At 37.6% G+C, this 15,615-nt stretch overlaps 1 protein-coding gene across 1 annotated transcript in view; it reads left to right on the top strand.

Annotated features, from left to right (window-relative positions):
• IMPG1 (interphotoreceptor matrix proteoglycan 1) overlaps nucleotides 1-15,615 on the top strand; it is a gene marked incomplete at both ends in the record, with an annotated part of 96,390 nt that overhangs the window by 34,963 nt on the left and 45,812 nt on the right. The window contains 6 exons of the mRNA XM_083372897.1: nucleotides 532-698; nucleotides 886-914; nucleotides 3,789-3,856; nucleotides 4,756-4,802; nucleotides 8,348-8,500; nucleotides 14,965-15,023. Coding sequence (XP_083229023.1) covers nucleotides 532-698; nucleotides 886-914; nucleotides 3,789-3,856; nucleotides 4,756-4,802; nucleotides 8,348-8,500; nucleotides 14,965-15,023 — 523 coding nt within the window. The remainder of the gene's footprint in view (nucleotides 1-531; nucleotides 699-885; nucleotides 915-3,788; nucleotides 3,857-4,755; nucleotides 4,803-8,347; nucleotides 8,501-14,964; nucleotides 15,024-15,615) is intronic.

Here is a 15,615-nt window from a genome sequence, read left to right as displayed (position 1 = left end):
AAACCAATCTGTCTGGAGCATCTTCTAGGTTGACCATCAGCATCTCCCAGGAACAATAGCTCTAGCACATGCTGCAAGCAATTTAGAGGTCAATGAATCTGACCCACTTTGGCCAGTGCTAAGGCCAAGAGAAGCCTTTTCTCTCAAACCTGGTCCAAAATAGTTTAAGGCCAACTGGACTGCTGCATTGAAACAATTTGGGTGGCTTCTTTCTTTCAGCAAAGTCCTACTGTCTCTGCAATGCAAACAACTCCACTGAAGCAAATCACTTTGTGCTTATCTATGATAAGTCCAGTTACTTGGGACAACAATAAATTATTTGTTGTGAATGAATGCAAAAAAAACCCCACAAAAACCTGATATATTCCATCAAGATGAAATGTAAAGTTGCTTTTCTTTCTGATAATGAAATAAAGCAAAAACTGATAATGTGACCTAAGGTAGATATCAAAGGGAACAACTGCATGACTATGATCAAATTTGGCAAAAGACTTTCTGTAAAGTCCTTGTATTCTTACTGTGTTCCTTCAGTTTGCCAGGAAGCAGTATGGGAGGCTTTCCAGATCTTTTTGGATCGGATTCCAGGTACAACCGAATATCAGAACTGGGTGACAGCTTGTCAGAGAGAAACTTTCTATATATTTGACATTGGGAAAAATTTTAGTAATTCCCAAGAACACCTGGAGATAATTCAAAGGGTAAGACTTAAAATGTGCTTTTAACCATGTAGAAGTATCTATATATAATAGCAATACATAGAAATATTAACAAACCAAGAAAATAATAATTAAATCTTGCCAGACATGATAATACATCATTGTCTTCTAATTGTTGGTTGATGAGCTCCCAAATAATCCTCTTCTTTCTTTAAAAATTTTCTTGCAGAGAGTAAAGCATAGGACATTCCAGGATAGGTAAGTAATCAAAACAGAGGACTTCATTAGAAGTTCTCATAAGAACTGCTGCTTTTTAGTAGAAAATATATAAAAATATATAAATTACATGGAGATGTATGAATGCTATGTATATATGTCAATATGTTTAAATCTGTTCTATGTCAGCCAAGAGGAACGAAGAAAATTATCATCGTCTCTCATGCATGAGTGATGTACCTGTCGAAGTATCAGGATCATTCATGAAGAATTTACTCTACAATCCTATCCAGTTTGCAAAAACATTTGAAGTAATCAATCTTATATCTGATCCACCTATGCAAAATTGTGCACCATGTTTTATGATACAAGCACTTAGAAAATTGTAGTAGCATAAGTGAGCCTATAAGGTGAAAGGCTGCAAGTCCTAAACCTCTTCTGCCCAAAACCCCTGAAGTCTACAACCTCATCTCTGTCTCCTGTCTTGATATAGTGACCCTGTTGCCATCCTTTGTCTTGCAACACAAGCTTCTAGGTGGAGATCTTCCCCTTAGTTGTTCGGTCTCTAAATCTTGTCCAACTCTTCGCAGCCCATGGAGCATAGCACACTAGGCCTCCCTGACCTCCACTATTGCCCGAAGTTTACTCAAATTCATGTTCATTGCATTGATGACTCTATCTAAGCCCTTAACCTCAGTGCATAAGAGAAATGGAAATGATCTTGGGAAACAGGGGAAGAGAATAAGGGAATGGTCAGATTAAAGACACCTTAGCCAGCAGCAAGATTGTGGGCAGGGCAAAAGAAAGTACAACGCCCTAGTTTCTTAGGCTATAAAGACAATAGGGGAGACTTTCAGACTTGCAAGATTGATGTCAGCCTTCCAAGCTAGACTGGATGGAAAGTATGACCAGATGAGCTAATTCTATTTTATTATAAGGTTACATTAACAGAATCTCACAAGTCTGAAAGGCTGTCATTTTCAAAGATAAAATATTTTGCTCTAATAGAAAAAGAATCTTTTAGGTGACCTGTCTTTATATAGAACCTATGCCATGCAGGATGAAGGATGAAGTTTCTGAAATAACATAGGAGAAGAGACATGTTACTGTATGGGGTAAAAAAATATATATCAGGAGTCTAGTAGCTCATTATTATGTAATAGCCCATATTGGACGATGGCACTGCATTTTTTCAGGCACTGGATGGCAGGCTAATACCTGTTAACATGGGAACCAGGTCCTGCAACAAATCTCTATCTCTACCTTGCCCCCACATCTTCCCCAAGAGCACCGCCATAAGCCCTAACATTTTACACACACAAGATTAGGTGTTCTTCTTCTAATGTGATATCCCACCATCTGCTACTAATGCCCCTCTGGATTATACATGGGATAAATGGGAGAAAATTTATTTTTAAAAAATAATGTTGACAAACATGACCACAAGACTCAAAACAAAGACAAATGTCAGGGTTTTTTTCAGTCTCCCATTATATTTTATAATAGAAGTCAGACTGACTATTTTCTGGGGGGGGGGTGAAATGGGACTTTAATATTACCAATGAGTGAGAAACTGCAGAAGTCGTATACTGTAAATTTTCAGGCAATCTCAATGAACACAACAGGTTTTTAACATGTTTTAATAGTTAGTTGATAAGGTATTTGTAATCTAGCTCACATGTAACCCTGCACCTGCATTTGTTTCCCTTCCTTACCCCAATTTAAATTCTAAACCAGTCTGGCTATTCTGTGCTTCTGATGAAGTGAGCTGCAGCTCATGAAAGCATGTGCCTTTTAATTGTCAGAAAAGGTGCTACATGTATAAGACTCCTTCTGATGCTTGAGATGAATGTAAATAATAATAATAATAATAATAATAATAATAATAATAATTATTAATAATAATAATAATAATAGATGATGATGATGATGATGATGATGATGATGATGATGATGATGATGATGATGATGATGATGTTGGAAGGGACCTTGGAGGTCATCTAGTCCAACCCCCTGCTCAGGCAGGAAACCCTATACCATTTCAGACAAATGGCTGTCCAGTCTCTTCTTAAAAACTTCCAGTGTTGGAGCATTCACCACTTCTGGAGGCAGGTTGTTCCACTAGTTAATTGTTCTATCTAGATTGCTATGTCTGGATACCCAAGGCTGCCATTTGTAAAAGAAGTCTGACTCTTCACCACCGAACTATTGAGTAGTTTACTAGTGTAAACTGAATCACTTTCATGATCCAAAATGGTTTATCCTTCTAATTAATCAATTAATGCAAAATAACTGAACTGTGTAAAATTAAGTTTTTTTGAATTATCACCTTCTGATTTCATATTCATTTTTGACAAATGATTTATTTAAATAGCATATTAAGTGATGTAACTTTCTGATTTTGTCTACATTTTCAAGATGTCCAATTAGTTTTCCTAGTACTAATTAGGCAATAGAAATCAGTGGATTCTATGGATTACAATATGATTAACAGAAGCAAATAGCCAGTACCCAAATAACTGAGGTATATAGTTTCTTTTTTGGGGAAAGCTCTCCTAATTTAGGGTTTACATTAAAGATGCACTGTCTGAACTTAATTTTCTTTATTGATAATGATAAGTACATTTTTGATGAATATTTGCTGCTCGTCTGATGAGAGCTGCCATAAGGATTTATGCGAAACAGCATTTCCTTGGCAGGTTTCATTTATCAGGAGCACCATGAGCATATTGGAGCGCTAAATTATGGAAAATACAATGAGCCCCTATTTTGCTGTGATTCTTTATTTTTAATTTGTAAAACCATATCTTTAGACAGAAGGTGGCTTTAATATCTAAACTGGAAAGAAATGAATGCCTGCTGCTCTCATTTTCATAGTCTAATATTTATAGTTTTGCTTATTACTTTTTTCCCCAGAAAAGAGGACATTTCTGCAGAAAAATCCAGTGGCAAAAAAACTGAAGAGCCACCTTCTGTCGCTACAGGTAAAATTAAGCATGCATACCTGTATGTGTCTACGAGTTTACATTACATAGTTCAAGCTTGTTATTGTTTGAACACATAGTTCAGAGTATGCAGATGCACTAAATAGTGCAACTGAAATATAATGCAAGGGAATAGGTTTTTATTGTAAAATTTGGTTTGAGAAATATTTTAACACTTACAACTACAACATTTTAATCATGTGACATTTATCATGCTTCCTTGGTGAAGAAAACCTATCGAAGCTATCAAAAAATAAATTTGCAACCAAGGAAATCCTTTTGCATAGAATTAAATAACAAGTTAATATAGGTTTGTTTTTATTAGTTGCTATAAAAGTGAAGGGCTGAATGGGTTGATTAAATATTCTTCCCCATACCCACAGCAAATGTATCTGAAATTATGACGCTACTGATGTAGAGAGTAACTGCATAAATATTTTTCCCAGAGGGTTTACTTCTGAGAATTGCTCATCTTTCTCTAGAATATGAGGAAGAGAAAAATTCCAGAGTTCAATAGAACTTTCCAGCACTAAGTCAGGAATTTTACACCTTCTTTGAACATACCCATTAAAAAAATTAGTTATATGAAAGGGATAACATACAGTTTAGCTCTTACTGTAGCATTTAATCCTAGGCACATTTAAGCAGTGATGTCTCATTAAATTCAGTGGGATCTGTATTTCTCCATAAGATTACAGCTTTCTCACAAATACAGGTACTAGAATTATATGTAGCACAAGACCTGAATTTATGTTTTGGTTTGTAACTTATGTTCAAAAGGAAACAACTCAGTTTGATCATTTTTGCTTTTAATTCTTATGATATTAACTAGAAAGCCACACACATTTATAGATTTCCTTAATCCTTTTTTTATTTCTGCTTCCCAATGATCTCTACAGATACCATTGTGAATGAGATTGTCAATGACAGCAAAACATCAGGAAAGGTGAGGAGTCAATAGCATTTTCTCTACTAAAGTGGTCGCACTTCGTTCTCCCAACCCAGCAATTCACAGGATGATCTAGCTCAGGGGTCTCCAAACTTAGTAACTTCAAGATTTGTGGACTTCAGTTTCCAGAATTCCTTAGCCACTTGGCTATGGAATTCTGGGAATTGAAGTCCACAAGTCTTAAAGTTACCAAGTTTGGAGACCTCTGATCTAGCTCATCACCAATACTTATTTTTCCTCTGCTTCCTTCAGTTAGAATGTACATATTGAATAGGGTCTCTCATGTTAGCTAATTGTGAATTAAACTTCTTGCCTATGCCTGAGGACCAGAAACAGACAATTGAAGGACTGCACCAATGTCCAAATAAAGCTTTTTTCATCATTATGTAAGTCACTTCTTTTCTATATAGTAGAAATGCAAGGTCTCAAATCTAATTCTACAAACCAACTAAGCATCTCCACAATCTCTCTTCTCTGACTTTAGCATTTTATTTCCTCCCCTACGGTATTTGTCTATCTTCTAAGCCTGCCTTATCTGCCTTTGCTGCCTGTAAAGCGAAAGCTACTCCTTTGATTAGCATTTCAGCTTTTATATTGCTCTCTCTACCCAGTCCCTTTAGAGATTTATTCCAAACAGATGTCACATGCTTGGAGCCATATTGCAGCTAGCACAAGCTCCAGAGATCCCCATGATATCAGAATTGTACCCATGTTTGAGTAATCCCTCTAACTCCAATAAGTGAATTACTTCAATCCCCTTGACGTTAAACAGGGTTTTGCTGGAGGCCTCTCTTGTGTTTGAGTCTCCCTGAGAGTAGGTTTTACGTATCAATTAGCAGTAACAGAAGGCATTTTCCTCCTTTTGGCTTTCTGCTATAATAAGAAATTAGTGGAGAACAAAAGTACCTGGAGAAAGCAAAAACTGCTGCCTGCGTTTTCCCAGTTTGGAATGAGGCAGCAGATCCAATGGCAGAGACAGCCTTATTATCATGCTCTCCTGAATCCATTCCCATTTGCTTTACTTTTAAACACTGGGTAAAAGGTTTGTTTTTCATTAGCTTAATAAAGAATGGGAAGACATGGGTAGAAAGAGAATACGTAGCTTCTATATATTCTGATGGGAATAACATCAGGAACACATCAGGAATTAAGCTGACTTTGTAATAATGCCGCTTGGGGTGTTTGTGTGAAAGCCCTAATAAGCAGGCATATACATAGAATGAAGGCTACTGCTAAGTTTGTAAGCCGCCCTGAGTCTTCGGAGAAGGGCGGGATATAAATGGAATTAAATAAATAAATAAATAAATAACACTATCAGTTGTGTATGTGTTGTTCCCCAGTTCGGGTCTGAGCCTGGTGCCAAAGCCAATGAAGAACGCCAGACATGAGATGCAGGTTTTGTTTTCTTTTATTAAAGCACTCCAAGAAAAGGGGTCCTGGCCAGAAAATGCCTAGGAACCTCAAACAATAGAATTAAGAAAGCTTTATACAATTTCACTAAGGCAGAAGGCAGGATATGGCAGGATATATAAGAAATATTATCTAATAAACATTTCAGTGATGATTTAACCATTGTCCTGTTGGGTTCTAGGCATCCCTATTCCTAAGCCTTGGCTAATGAATGCTCCAGGAGTTATATAATACACATTCTATTTGTTCCAGGCCATCCCCATTCCTAACTTCTAGCTGTGGTATGCAGGATGTCTAACTCTTTGTTACTGTTATCAGTTCTCTAAATTGATACAAGTTTTACACATGCATATTCTCTCTGAATAAGCAATCTTTGTCCTTGCCAGATAGGCTCCACAATTACAGGAGTCCCAGTTTTTTCTCAAGTGTATGCCATAGCCTTGCTTTGTTTCAGCAGACAGCCCATTATATGTAAGCAATTTGCCTACGAGGCTTACTTGTGAAGCTTACTTTGATACACTGTATTCTATATATTTACTATCAGCTTGAACATTGGGCACTATCTAACAAAATGAAATTCAATGGTGAAAAAAGTAAGTTTCTACTTTTAGGCAAGAAAAACCAAATGCACATGTATAGGTAGTATCTTGCTCAATAGTAGTAACTGTGAGAGGGATCTAGGACTCCTAGTTGACAATCACTTAAATGTAAGCCACAAGTGTGCTGCAGCTGCCAAAAAAGCCAACACAGTGCTAGGCTACATTAACAGAAGGATAGAATCAAGATCATGCGAAGTATTAATACTACTTTACAATGCCTTGGTAAGGCCACACTTGGAATACTGCATCCAGTTTTGGTCACCACAATGTAAAAAAGATGTTGAGATTCTAGAAAGAGTACAGAGAAGAGCAACAAAATTGATTAGGGACTGGAAACTAAATATATAAAGAATGGTTGCTGGGATTCAATATGTCTAGTTTAATGAAGAGAGGACTAGGGGTGACATGATAGCAGTGTTCAAATATCTCAGGGGCTACCACATAGAAGAGGGAGTCAAACTATTCTCCAAAACACCTGAAGGCAGGACAAGAAGCAATGCATGAAAACTAATCAAAGAGAGAAGCAACATAGAACTAAGGAGAAATTTCCTGACAGTTTGAACAATTAATCAGTGGAACAACCTGCCTCCAGAAGTTGTGAATGTTCCAACACTTGCCTGAGCAGGGGGTTGGACTAGAAGACCTCCAAGGTCCATTATTATTATTATTATTATTATTATTATTATTATTATTATTATTATTATTATTATTATTATTATTATTATTATTATTATTTTATTTATTTCCAAAACCTGGGTTGAGGCAGTATATAGTTTCATAAATAAACAAATTCATGACCCTGGTGAGGCAGTGGTTAAAGTGCAGTACTGCTGGCAAACTCTGTCCACAGTCTGGAGTTCAATCCTGATGGGGTTCAAGGTTGACTTGGCCATCCATCCTTCTGAGGTTAGTAAAATGAGGACCCAGATTGCTGGAGGCCAAATGCTGATATTGTAAACTGCTCAGAGAGTGCTCTAAAGTGCTATGGGGTAGTATATAAGTGTAAATGCTATCACTTGAATGTGTAGTAAAACTATGTACATCATAAGAGGTAACTTCCAAAATCCTAAAGCAGCTATCTGTATCTTAGTGCTTTGTAGATATCTGGGACTTTAATCACTATTTCCTTAAGGTGGTGCAATACAACATAATTACACACATAGTGTAAAGAAGTACACACAAAGAATTTACACACAAAGTAGCTACAGTGAAAATAGCACTAATAGAAGTGGCATGAAGAGCTTCTTCGTAAGATATGACCACCAAGCTATACCCTTTTTCAATATTTTTTGTTTAATTTCCCTGACTTCCTTGATTTTTTTTAATATACTGTACAATGTTTTGTTGCCTTTGCTTCTTTTCTTCCACCTTCCCTCCCTTCTGAACCTGAGGGTTCCTCAACCTAAAAGCTCCTTTGATTGTGTGGATCGTGCCTTAAGGCACTCAGAGGATGAGCTTCATATTAGTGTCAGGTGTATTCTGGGATTTCTGAAGTGGGCTGGAAACTGATTTCCTCTTTTGTTCTCTTGTGAGCTAAAGCCAGAAGTTCCAAACATCATTTCCAAGCTGCCTGTGGAGCAGACGGTGGAGTTCAGTGTCACTCTCAACAACCAGGAGTATACACCAGACCTGAATAACCCAGCTTCTCCTCTGTATCAGAAACTAGCAGCAAAATATCAGCTCCAGGTAAAGCACTCCTCAATAGTAATAGAAGCTATCTTTGAACAGTTGAAGTCTGTTCCTTTGATTATTATTTTTTTAGGAAAACTTCTTATACAGTACATGTTGTGGTTACTGAATACATAGAAAATATACCTCTGGTTTGCTAGGCCATAGTTAAATGCATAGGTAGTCCTTGTTTATTGGCTGCCTCATTCAATGATTGTTCAAAGTTACAATGGTGCTGAAAAAAGTAACTTTAGAACTAATGTCTGTGTTTATGACCTCTGCAGCATCCCACAGTTATGTGATCACTACAGTGAGTGTACATTGTCCTATGTTTAACCTCTTGTTTTTCCTCCACCCCCCCACCTTGAAGAAAGGAGAGAAAGGGATTACAAGAGAGTAAGCAGGCACACAATGGGAAATATACATTAGAAGGAATTCAGGGTAGCACTGGCAGCCCTAATGTATTGGGGGCTGGGAGCTGTAAGTGCACTACACAAACATCATAATTTATTCCCTATTGTGTGGTTGCTTATTGTCTTGGAATCTTTTCCTTTCCAATCTCTCCATTCTGTGACGGGGATGGAGCAAGTAATTTTTCTAGGCCAGACATGTCAAACTCGTGACGTCAAGTGACGTCACGCAACGTACTGGGACGGTTTTGCCATTGCCGGAAATGGGGTGGGCACGGCTTTCGGATGACATGTCCAGCCCACAGGCCAACAGTTTGACACCCCTGGTCTAGGCAATCTCTCCTGTGCCTGACCTGTTCCCCACCCCCAGAGTGGAGAGATTGGAGAGGAAGCAGTTAGAAGAGAGTAAGAAAGTACACAATGGAGAATACACCAAGCTATTTGCATAGTCACTTACAACTTCTGCTGCCACCACAAAGCTTTCAGTTGTATTCCACATTTTGTGCCTGCTTACTCTTTTGTTATCCCTCCCTTAATGTAAATATAAACATTAATTCTATTCTTGATTCCAGCAACTGGGTGAGCATTCCAAAGGGCCAGAGATTGATTAGGAGGCAAACAAAATCTGAAGATATGAAACTGATCAGTCTTATTAGTTTCAAGCCAACTATCCCTTTGCTGTCAGTAAGCATTCCAAAGTTCAGGGAAGAGGGAAAAGGGAAAACATAATTGAGATCATGTGATTTTTCTACATAGTCCACCACTTTGTTTAGCAGCAGAACTGCTGGTCTTAATTGTGGTAATTTAAATGAGGACTGCTGCATTTTATTGAGATAGAAAAGTGAAATTATATTTTAGACTTCAGTTCTCTTTACATTCCAAGCAACTCAGTACACTGTGTTATTTGGGAATTTAGGGCTATTATTTTTTGTCTTTTTTTAAAGAGGTGTATAATCTATTCACAGTTAAGCACTTTTAAATCTTGCTTATTAAATTTATGTGCTTAAATCTTACTGGAATAAGGAGAAGTAAACTTTGGTAAACTTTGACTCTCCCATCTGTTTAATCCTTCAAAATGACCCTTAAAACATCTAGTCACTGTCAGATTGTTACCATATGTAATGATCAATAAAGTGCCTTCATTTTACTGTCATATAAGCAAATGGTGATAGAATTTTATTTGTGCATTAGAATAAAGATATATCTGCACATAAGCAGATGCAGACTGTAGATTCATTTCCACTTAACATTGCCTGCTCATATATGTATTTGGATAGCAGATAATTTTCCACGTCTACCTCTGGACAGGCTAGTGTCACAAGGCTAATTTCAAGGGTGAGGCTACTTAACCCAACTTTGTCCTTGCTCACAAAATGGAGTTAGTCTCATATTTGTAGCACAAGGAAGGGCTAAGATTAGCAAGCTAATGGCTGGAGTAATACATTTTAACAATCAGGATCCTGTTCATTTCCCATATCATCTCAGGGCTATAAAACGGGCTCCATAAAAGTCTGTAGATTTTAAAAATTATGGTCAGTTCTAATTGTTCAGTGCTTGGATTGGAAATGTTCTCCCTGGCCAGAAAAAGGAGCCAAAATAATAAAGGAACATCATGCTGATTGTGTTGGCTTTAGAAAGTGGCTAGTAGCATTCTTGGAAGTAAGTCCTCATTTTGTGAATAAGCCTCTCCTAGCATTTTCTAAACTGTAAAAGTTAGTAATGCTTAAATTAAATATTAATTAAACATATGAACAGTAACTGTTATTATATGATTTTAATATTGTTATTGCAGTCTATTAAAAAAACTGAAAAGCAATTTGAAGAATAAAAGATACATCAATTCAAATATTGTGCATATTTCATTATTGCATAAACTGCTACAAGTACAGAGCACTTTATCCTGATGAAATAATTAGCATGTAATGTAAACACTTTATCCTGTTTTAAGTAATGGATAATATCAGTGAGTTACTGTACGCAAGGTAAATTACAACCATTTCACATTAAAATCTTCCATCAAAAATGTCAATAATAGCTGCTAGAAAAAATATAAAAAAGGTCTACTAGGTAGCCACTTGCCCTGCTTGTATTTAGAGCCAAGTATCAGAGATCGTCTCAGGGATGAGAGGGAATATCTTAAAAGATAATTTTTTTCTAACATTGTGGAGGGATTTATAAATTGACATAAGTATTTAGAACTGGACCCAGAAGCCAACCCTGGACTAGTGAAGGTGATAAAATATTAGGATAAAACCATAGAACAGATCAGCTCCAATCCTAGCCATCATATCTTGTACTAAAAGAAGTCACCAGACTTTATTCAAGGGAAATTCCATGTACAACCCTTTGTAGTTGCCTCCTTCAGAAACTTACTAAGGCAGGAATCCCTGAAGGCAGGCTATTTCTATACCAGCAGGATTTTAGTTTCTATTTTCCCTTTATTACCTGCTCTTTCCCGATTCCTCATTCAGGGAGGGAAACAAAATGAAATAAAGATCATTAACCACCTAGGGTGGACCAATACTGCATTCTGTTTTAGGATGAGAAGTTGTTCAGCTATGTCAGAATATCTGTCTCACTGATTAAACCATATGTTATGGACATCTGCACAGATGTGAATTGTTAAAGTAAAGGTAAAGGTTCCCCCGCACATGCGTGCTAGTCATTTCCGACTCTAGGGGCCGGTGCTCATCTCCGTTTCAAAGCCGAAGAGCCAGCGCTTGTCCGAGGACGTCTCCGTGGTCATGTGGCCAGCATGACTAGACACCAAAGGCGCACGGAACGCTGTTACCTTCCCACTGTTGTGGTCCCTATTTTTCTACTTGCATTTTTACGTGCTTTCGAACTGCTAGGTTGGCAGAAGCTGGGACGAGTAACAGGCGTTCACTCTGTTACGCGGCACTTGGGATTTGATCCATCAAACTGCCGATCTTCTGATCGACAAGCTCAGTGTCCTAACCCACTGAGCCACCGCGTCCCTTGTGAATTGTTACTGGACATGAAAGGAAGCAAGGAGAAGGCTAGGAAATTTGAATGCCCCATGGGGAAGAAATTATGTATCAATACAGATAATTTCCCATTGGTGTCCCAATGTAAGTTTAGTTAGATTAAGGTAATAAGAGATGTTACTGCATTATGCTGCAATATATTTTACTATGGGGGATTTTACCTGCTACATACGTCTTCAATAGAGATAGCTTTCATTAGAAATAAAAGGATATTGGTTTCACAGAAAATCTACCCAATCAAAACTAACATTAAGATCATGATATGTGAAAGCAATGCTTATTCCTTAAGCATTACTTGTTGCTTATTTATAATATTCCCATGGTAAAATCTCCCAACTGTGAAAAATATGCACATTTAAGATCTTTATATATATTGTGAGAAGATAACAGATCTATTGGAGGGGAAGGTGATGGAGAAATACACCACAAATCTCTACAGAAGGGTATTTACAAGATCTGCCAAAGAGACCCCTGAATGGATAGCTCAGGGGTCAGCAACCTGAAACAGGGAAAGAGCCACTCAGAACCGGTTCCCTCACAAAAGGAAAAACTGGGAGCCGCAAAAAATGTGTGTGCATGTGCGTTCATGTGCACATGTGCAGAACAAGGTTTGACTGAAGAGTGGAGCCAAGGTGAGATATGCAGCTACCCTGCATATTTGAATTGATTGGTTGAACTTTTTTAGTCCCACTTTTTTTTTTTTTTGGACTGCACATGGCAGAGGACTGGGAGCCGCAGGAGACGGCTGAAAGAGCCGCATTCGGCTCCACAGCCGCGGGTTGCAGACCTGTGGGATAGCTCCATTAATGGAATCCGTCTTCCTCTTGTCCAGAAAAATATCTGATAAAAGCAAGATCATGTTTGTGAGATATACTTTTTATTTTTAAAAAATGCATGTTTTGGTAAGTTGAATATGGAAAAAGATAGTTATATTACAAAATGGCTTATTTTGGGAAATATCTGTTTTAATTTTTCGCAACAAAATAAAATTTAATGACGTCAAAGAATGTTTATATAAAAAAAGGAGGATCTATGGGAAGTTGCTTGTGAAAGATCCATTTGGAAGTTGGAAAATGTGGAAGTTTGGAAATGAAAACAAATGCAGATTATTATTTTTTTAGCAGAATCTTAAACAGAAAAAAATCAGATTATAAACCTATCACTGCAGATAGTAACATACCATATTTCTGATTCTGCATGTTTCTATGAGAGGCCTGTATTACTGTCCTGCTCTCCATCTTTTTTAATATTTTCTTAGCTTGGCACAACATCTGTTTCTCCACCAAAATAAAACACTGCCAGTATCTCTACAACAGACTGCAGATCTAGCGAGTCAGCACAGCACGTTAGACCGACACACCATTAGGAAAAATTATTTGACCCCTAATCAGGAATTAATAGGACAATTCTCTACAATAATTGTATTGAAACAATAAACCTAATGATCAATTTAAGTACAGCTGTGGAATGCAATTAACCTCTGATGGGCCAAAAAACCCCAACATATGCATTTTCTCTGGTCATTCTCTGGCCATTTTTCTCCTTCCTCTGAGCTAGAGTGAAGATAACAAGTGTGTATCATTATCAAAGATTAACTGACGCTTCATTAAATCTTTGAGAGTCAGCAAGTAATGAATCAAAGCTTGCTTAGATGAACCCTAAGCAGAAATCAGTGTATAGCCCTGTGAAAAGAGTATTGGTGAGAGAAAGTTTGATGTGGTAGCTAAGGTGCTAGCCTAAAAACCAGGAGACTGTGAATTCTAGTCCCAGTTTAGGCATGAAAGCCAGCTGGGCCTTGAGCCAGACACTCTCTCTCAGACCAAGCTACCTCATGGGGTTGTTGTTGTAGTTGTTGTGGGAAAAATAGAAAGAAAGAGTATTATGAATGCTGCCTTGAGTGACTTATACAAAATAATAAACATCTAATAAATAAATTGGTAGATCATTCCTTGGGGTATTCTTTTTGCCTTTTGAATTCCCAGATCAGTTTCAAATGTAAGGCTCCTTTAAGCACCTTTGAAAGAACCTAACATTTCCTTCTGGAATATGTTTGTCTGAAAAGTGTACAGTAGAGATGATGATGATAAGTTGGAAGGGACCTTGGAGGTCATCTAGTCCAACCCTCTTCTCAGGCAGGAAACCCTGGCCTATATCAAGGGTAGGCAACCTCGGCTCTTTTATGACTCATGGACTTCAATTCCCAGAATTCCTGAGCCAGCTGGCTCAGGAATTCTGGGAGTTGAAGTCCATGAGTCATAAAAGAGTCGAGGTTGCCTACCCCTGGCCTATACCATTTCAGACAAATGGCTGTCCAGTCTCTTCTTAAAAACTTCCAGTGTTGGAGCATTCACCACTTCTGGAGGCAGGTGGTTCCACTGGTTAATTGTTCTTTTCTGGTTAATTGTAACTTTCCGTTATTTTGCTGCATACTAAGTTTCAGAGTTAATAATCTATTTGTCCATTATTATGTTATGGGTTAAATTACATTTCCATTTTAAAATGAGATTTCAGACAAATAAATAAATCTTTACAGTTTGAGCCTAAATCAATAAACAATTGGACCGAAATTAAATCTAATTTCCGTTTTCTTGCAAGTATTTCTGCAGACTGAAGCATTAATCAATGGAACGGGCACATGTAGATTTGTCCCTTATGCAGAGATTCCATGCACTCCTTCAGATAGAGATTCAAGGGCTGCTTTCTTCATGCTATCCTTGGGGAATAATTGAAGCTGTAGTACAGAACACCTTGGAGGATCTCAAGTTAGGAAGGCTGTTCTAGAAAATGCAATGGTATAAACTTTATTTATATGATTTATTTGTTTCCACATCTATGGTAAAAAGTCTCATATCTGGAATGTTTTATAGATATTGGCATCCTATTAATTATAGAACAGAAACAAGATCTGTAATGTTCTTTTTAAATTCCAGAGTTGTGTTTTACAAATATTAGAACAGGGTCTGCTGGGAGTGAATACTAAATAAACATTTTAGATGATATTTGTTAATTTCTCTGACTGAGGAATGGGCACATAATTACCTTCATTTTTCTCTCTCTCTAATAGATGCAAAAGATATTTGAAAAACTTGCAGGTTTCAAAGAAATTCGTGTTTTAGGATTTAGGTAAGTGTCACTGCTTTTTGCTTTTAAAGTAACGAGACTGATGTTATTATTCATTTGCTGTATTTATATCCTGCCTTTTCTTTGAGATCTCAAGGTGATGTATATTAGGATTTCCCCTCATTTTGTTTCTATAGCAATCCTAGGAAGTACTGTGGGGCTGAAAATTAATGAATGGTCCAAGTTCCTCAATGAATTCTGTGATTAAATGAAGACTTAATTAAGTAGAGCCCCTTGCTTACTTCATTACACTTTCTCACTTTCTGTAATTAGAAGAAGTCATCAGGAGTTGACTGAACAGCCTTTTTTTAAGCCTTTGAGGAACCTCTGATGATAATTGTTGTGAACTGGGTTCGTTGCACAGGAATGAAGATGAGGCGAGTGAGTTCAGCAAAGATCATGGTTTATTGCTTGCAGGATCTGAACTAGAGAACAGGGCTGCAGATGCAGCAATTTATACCCTGGCCCCTAGGCGGCGGCCAATAGGTTTGAAGCAACCTATTGCCGCCTAGGGGCAACCAATGGCAGCACTGGAGATGGGTTGTCTGAGATGCTGGGAGCCGTTAGCTAGCTCCCTGCTCCAGCAGCCTACCAG

The sequence above is a fragment of the Vipera ursinii genome (assembly GCF_947247035.1).
Source record: "Vipera ursinii genome assembly, chromosome: 1".
Taxonomy (NCBI): Eukaryota; Metazoa; Chordata; class Lepidosauria; order Squamata; family Viperidae; genus Vipera; species Vipera ursinii.
This window is presented reverse-complemented; position numbering and strand designations above follow the sequence as displayed.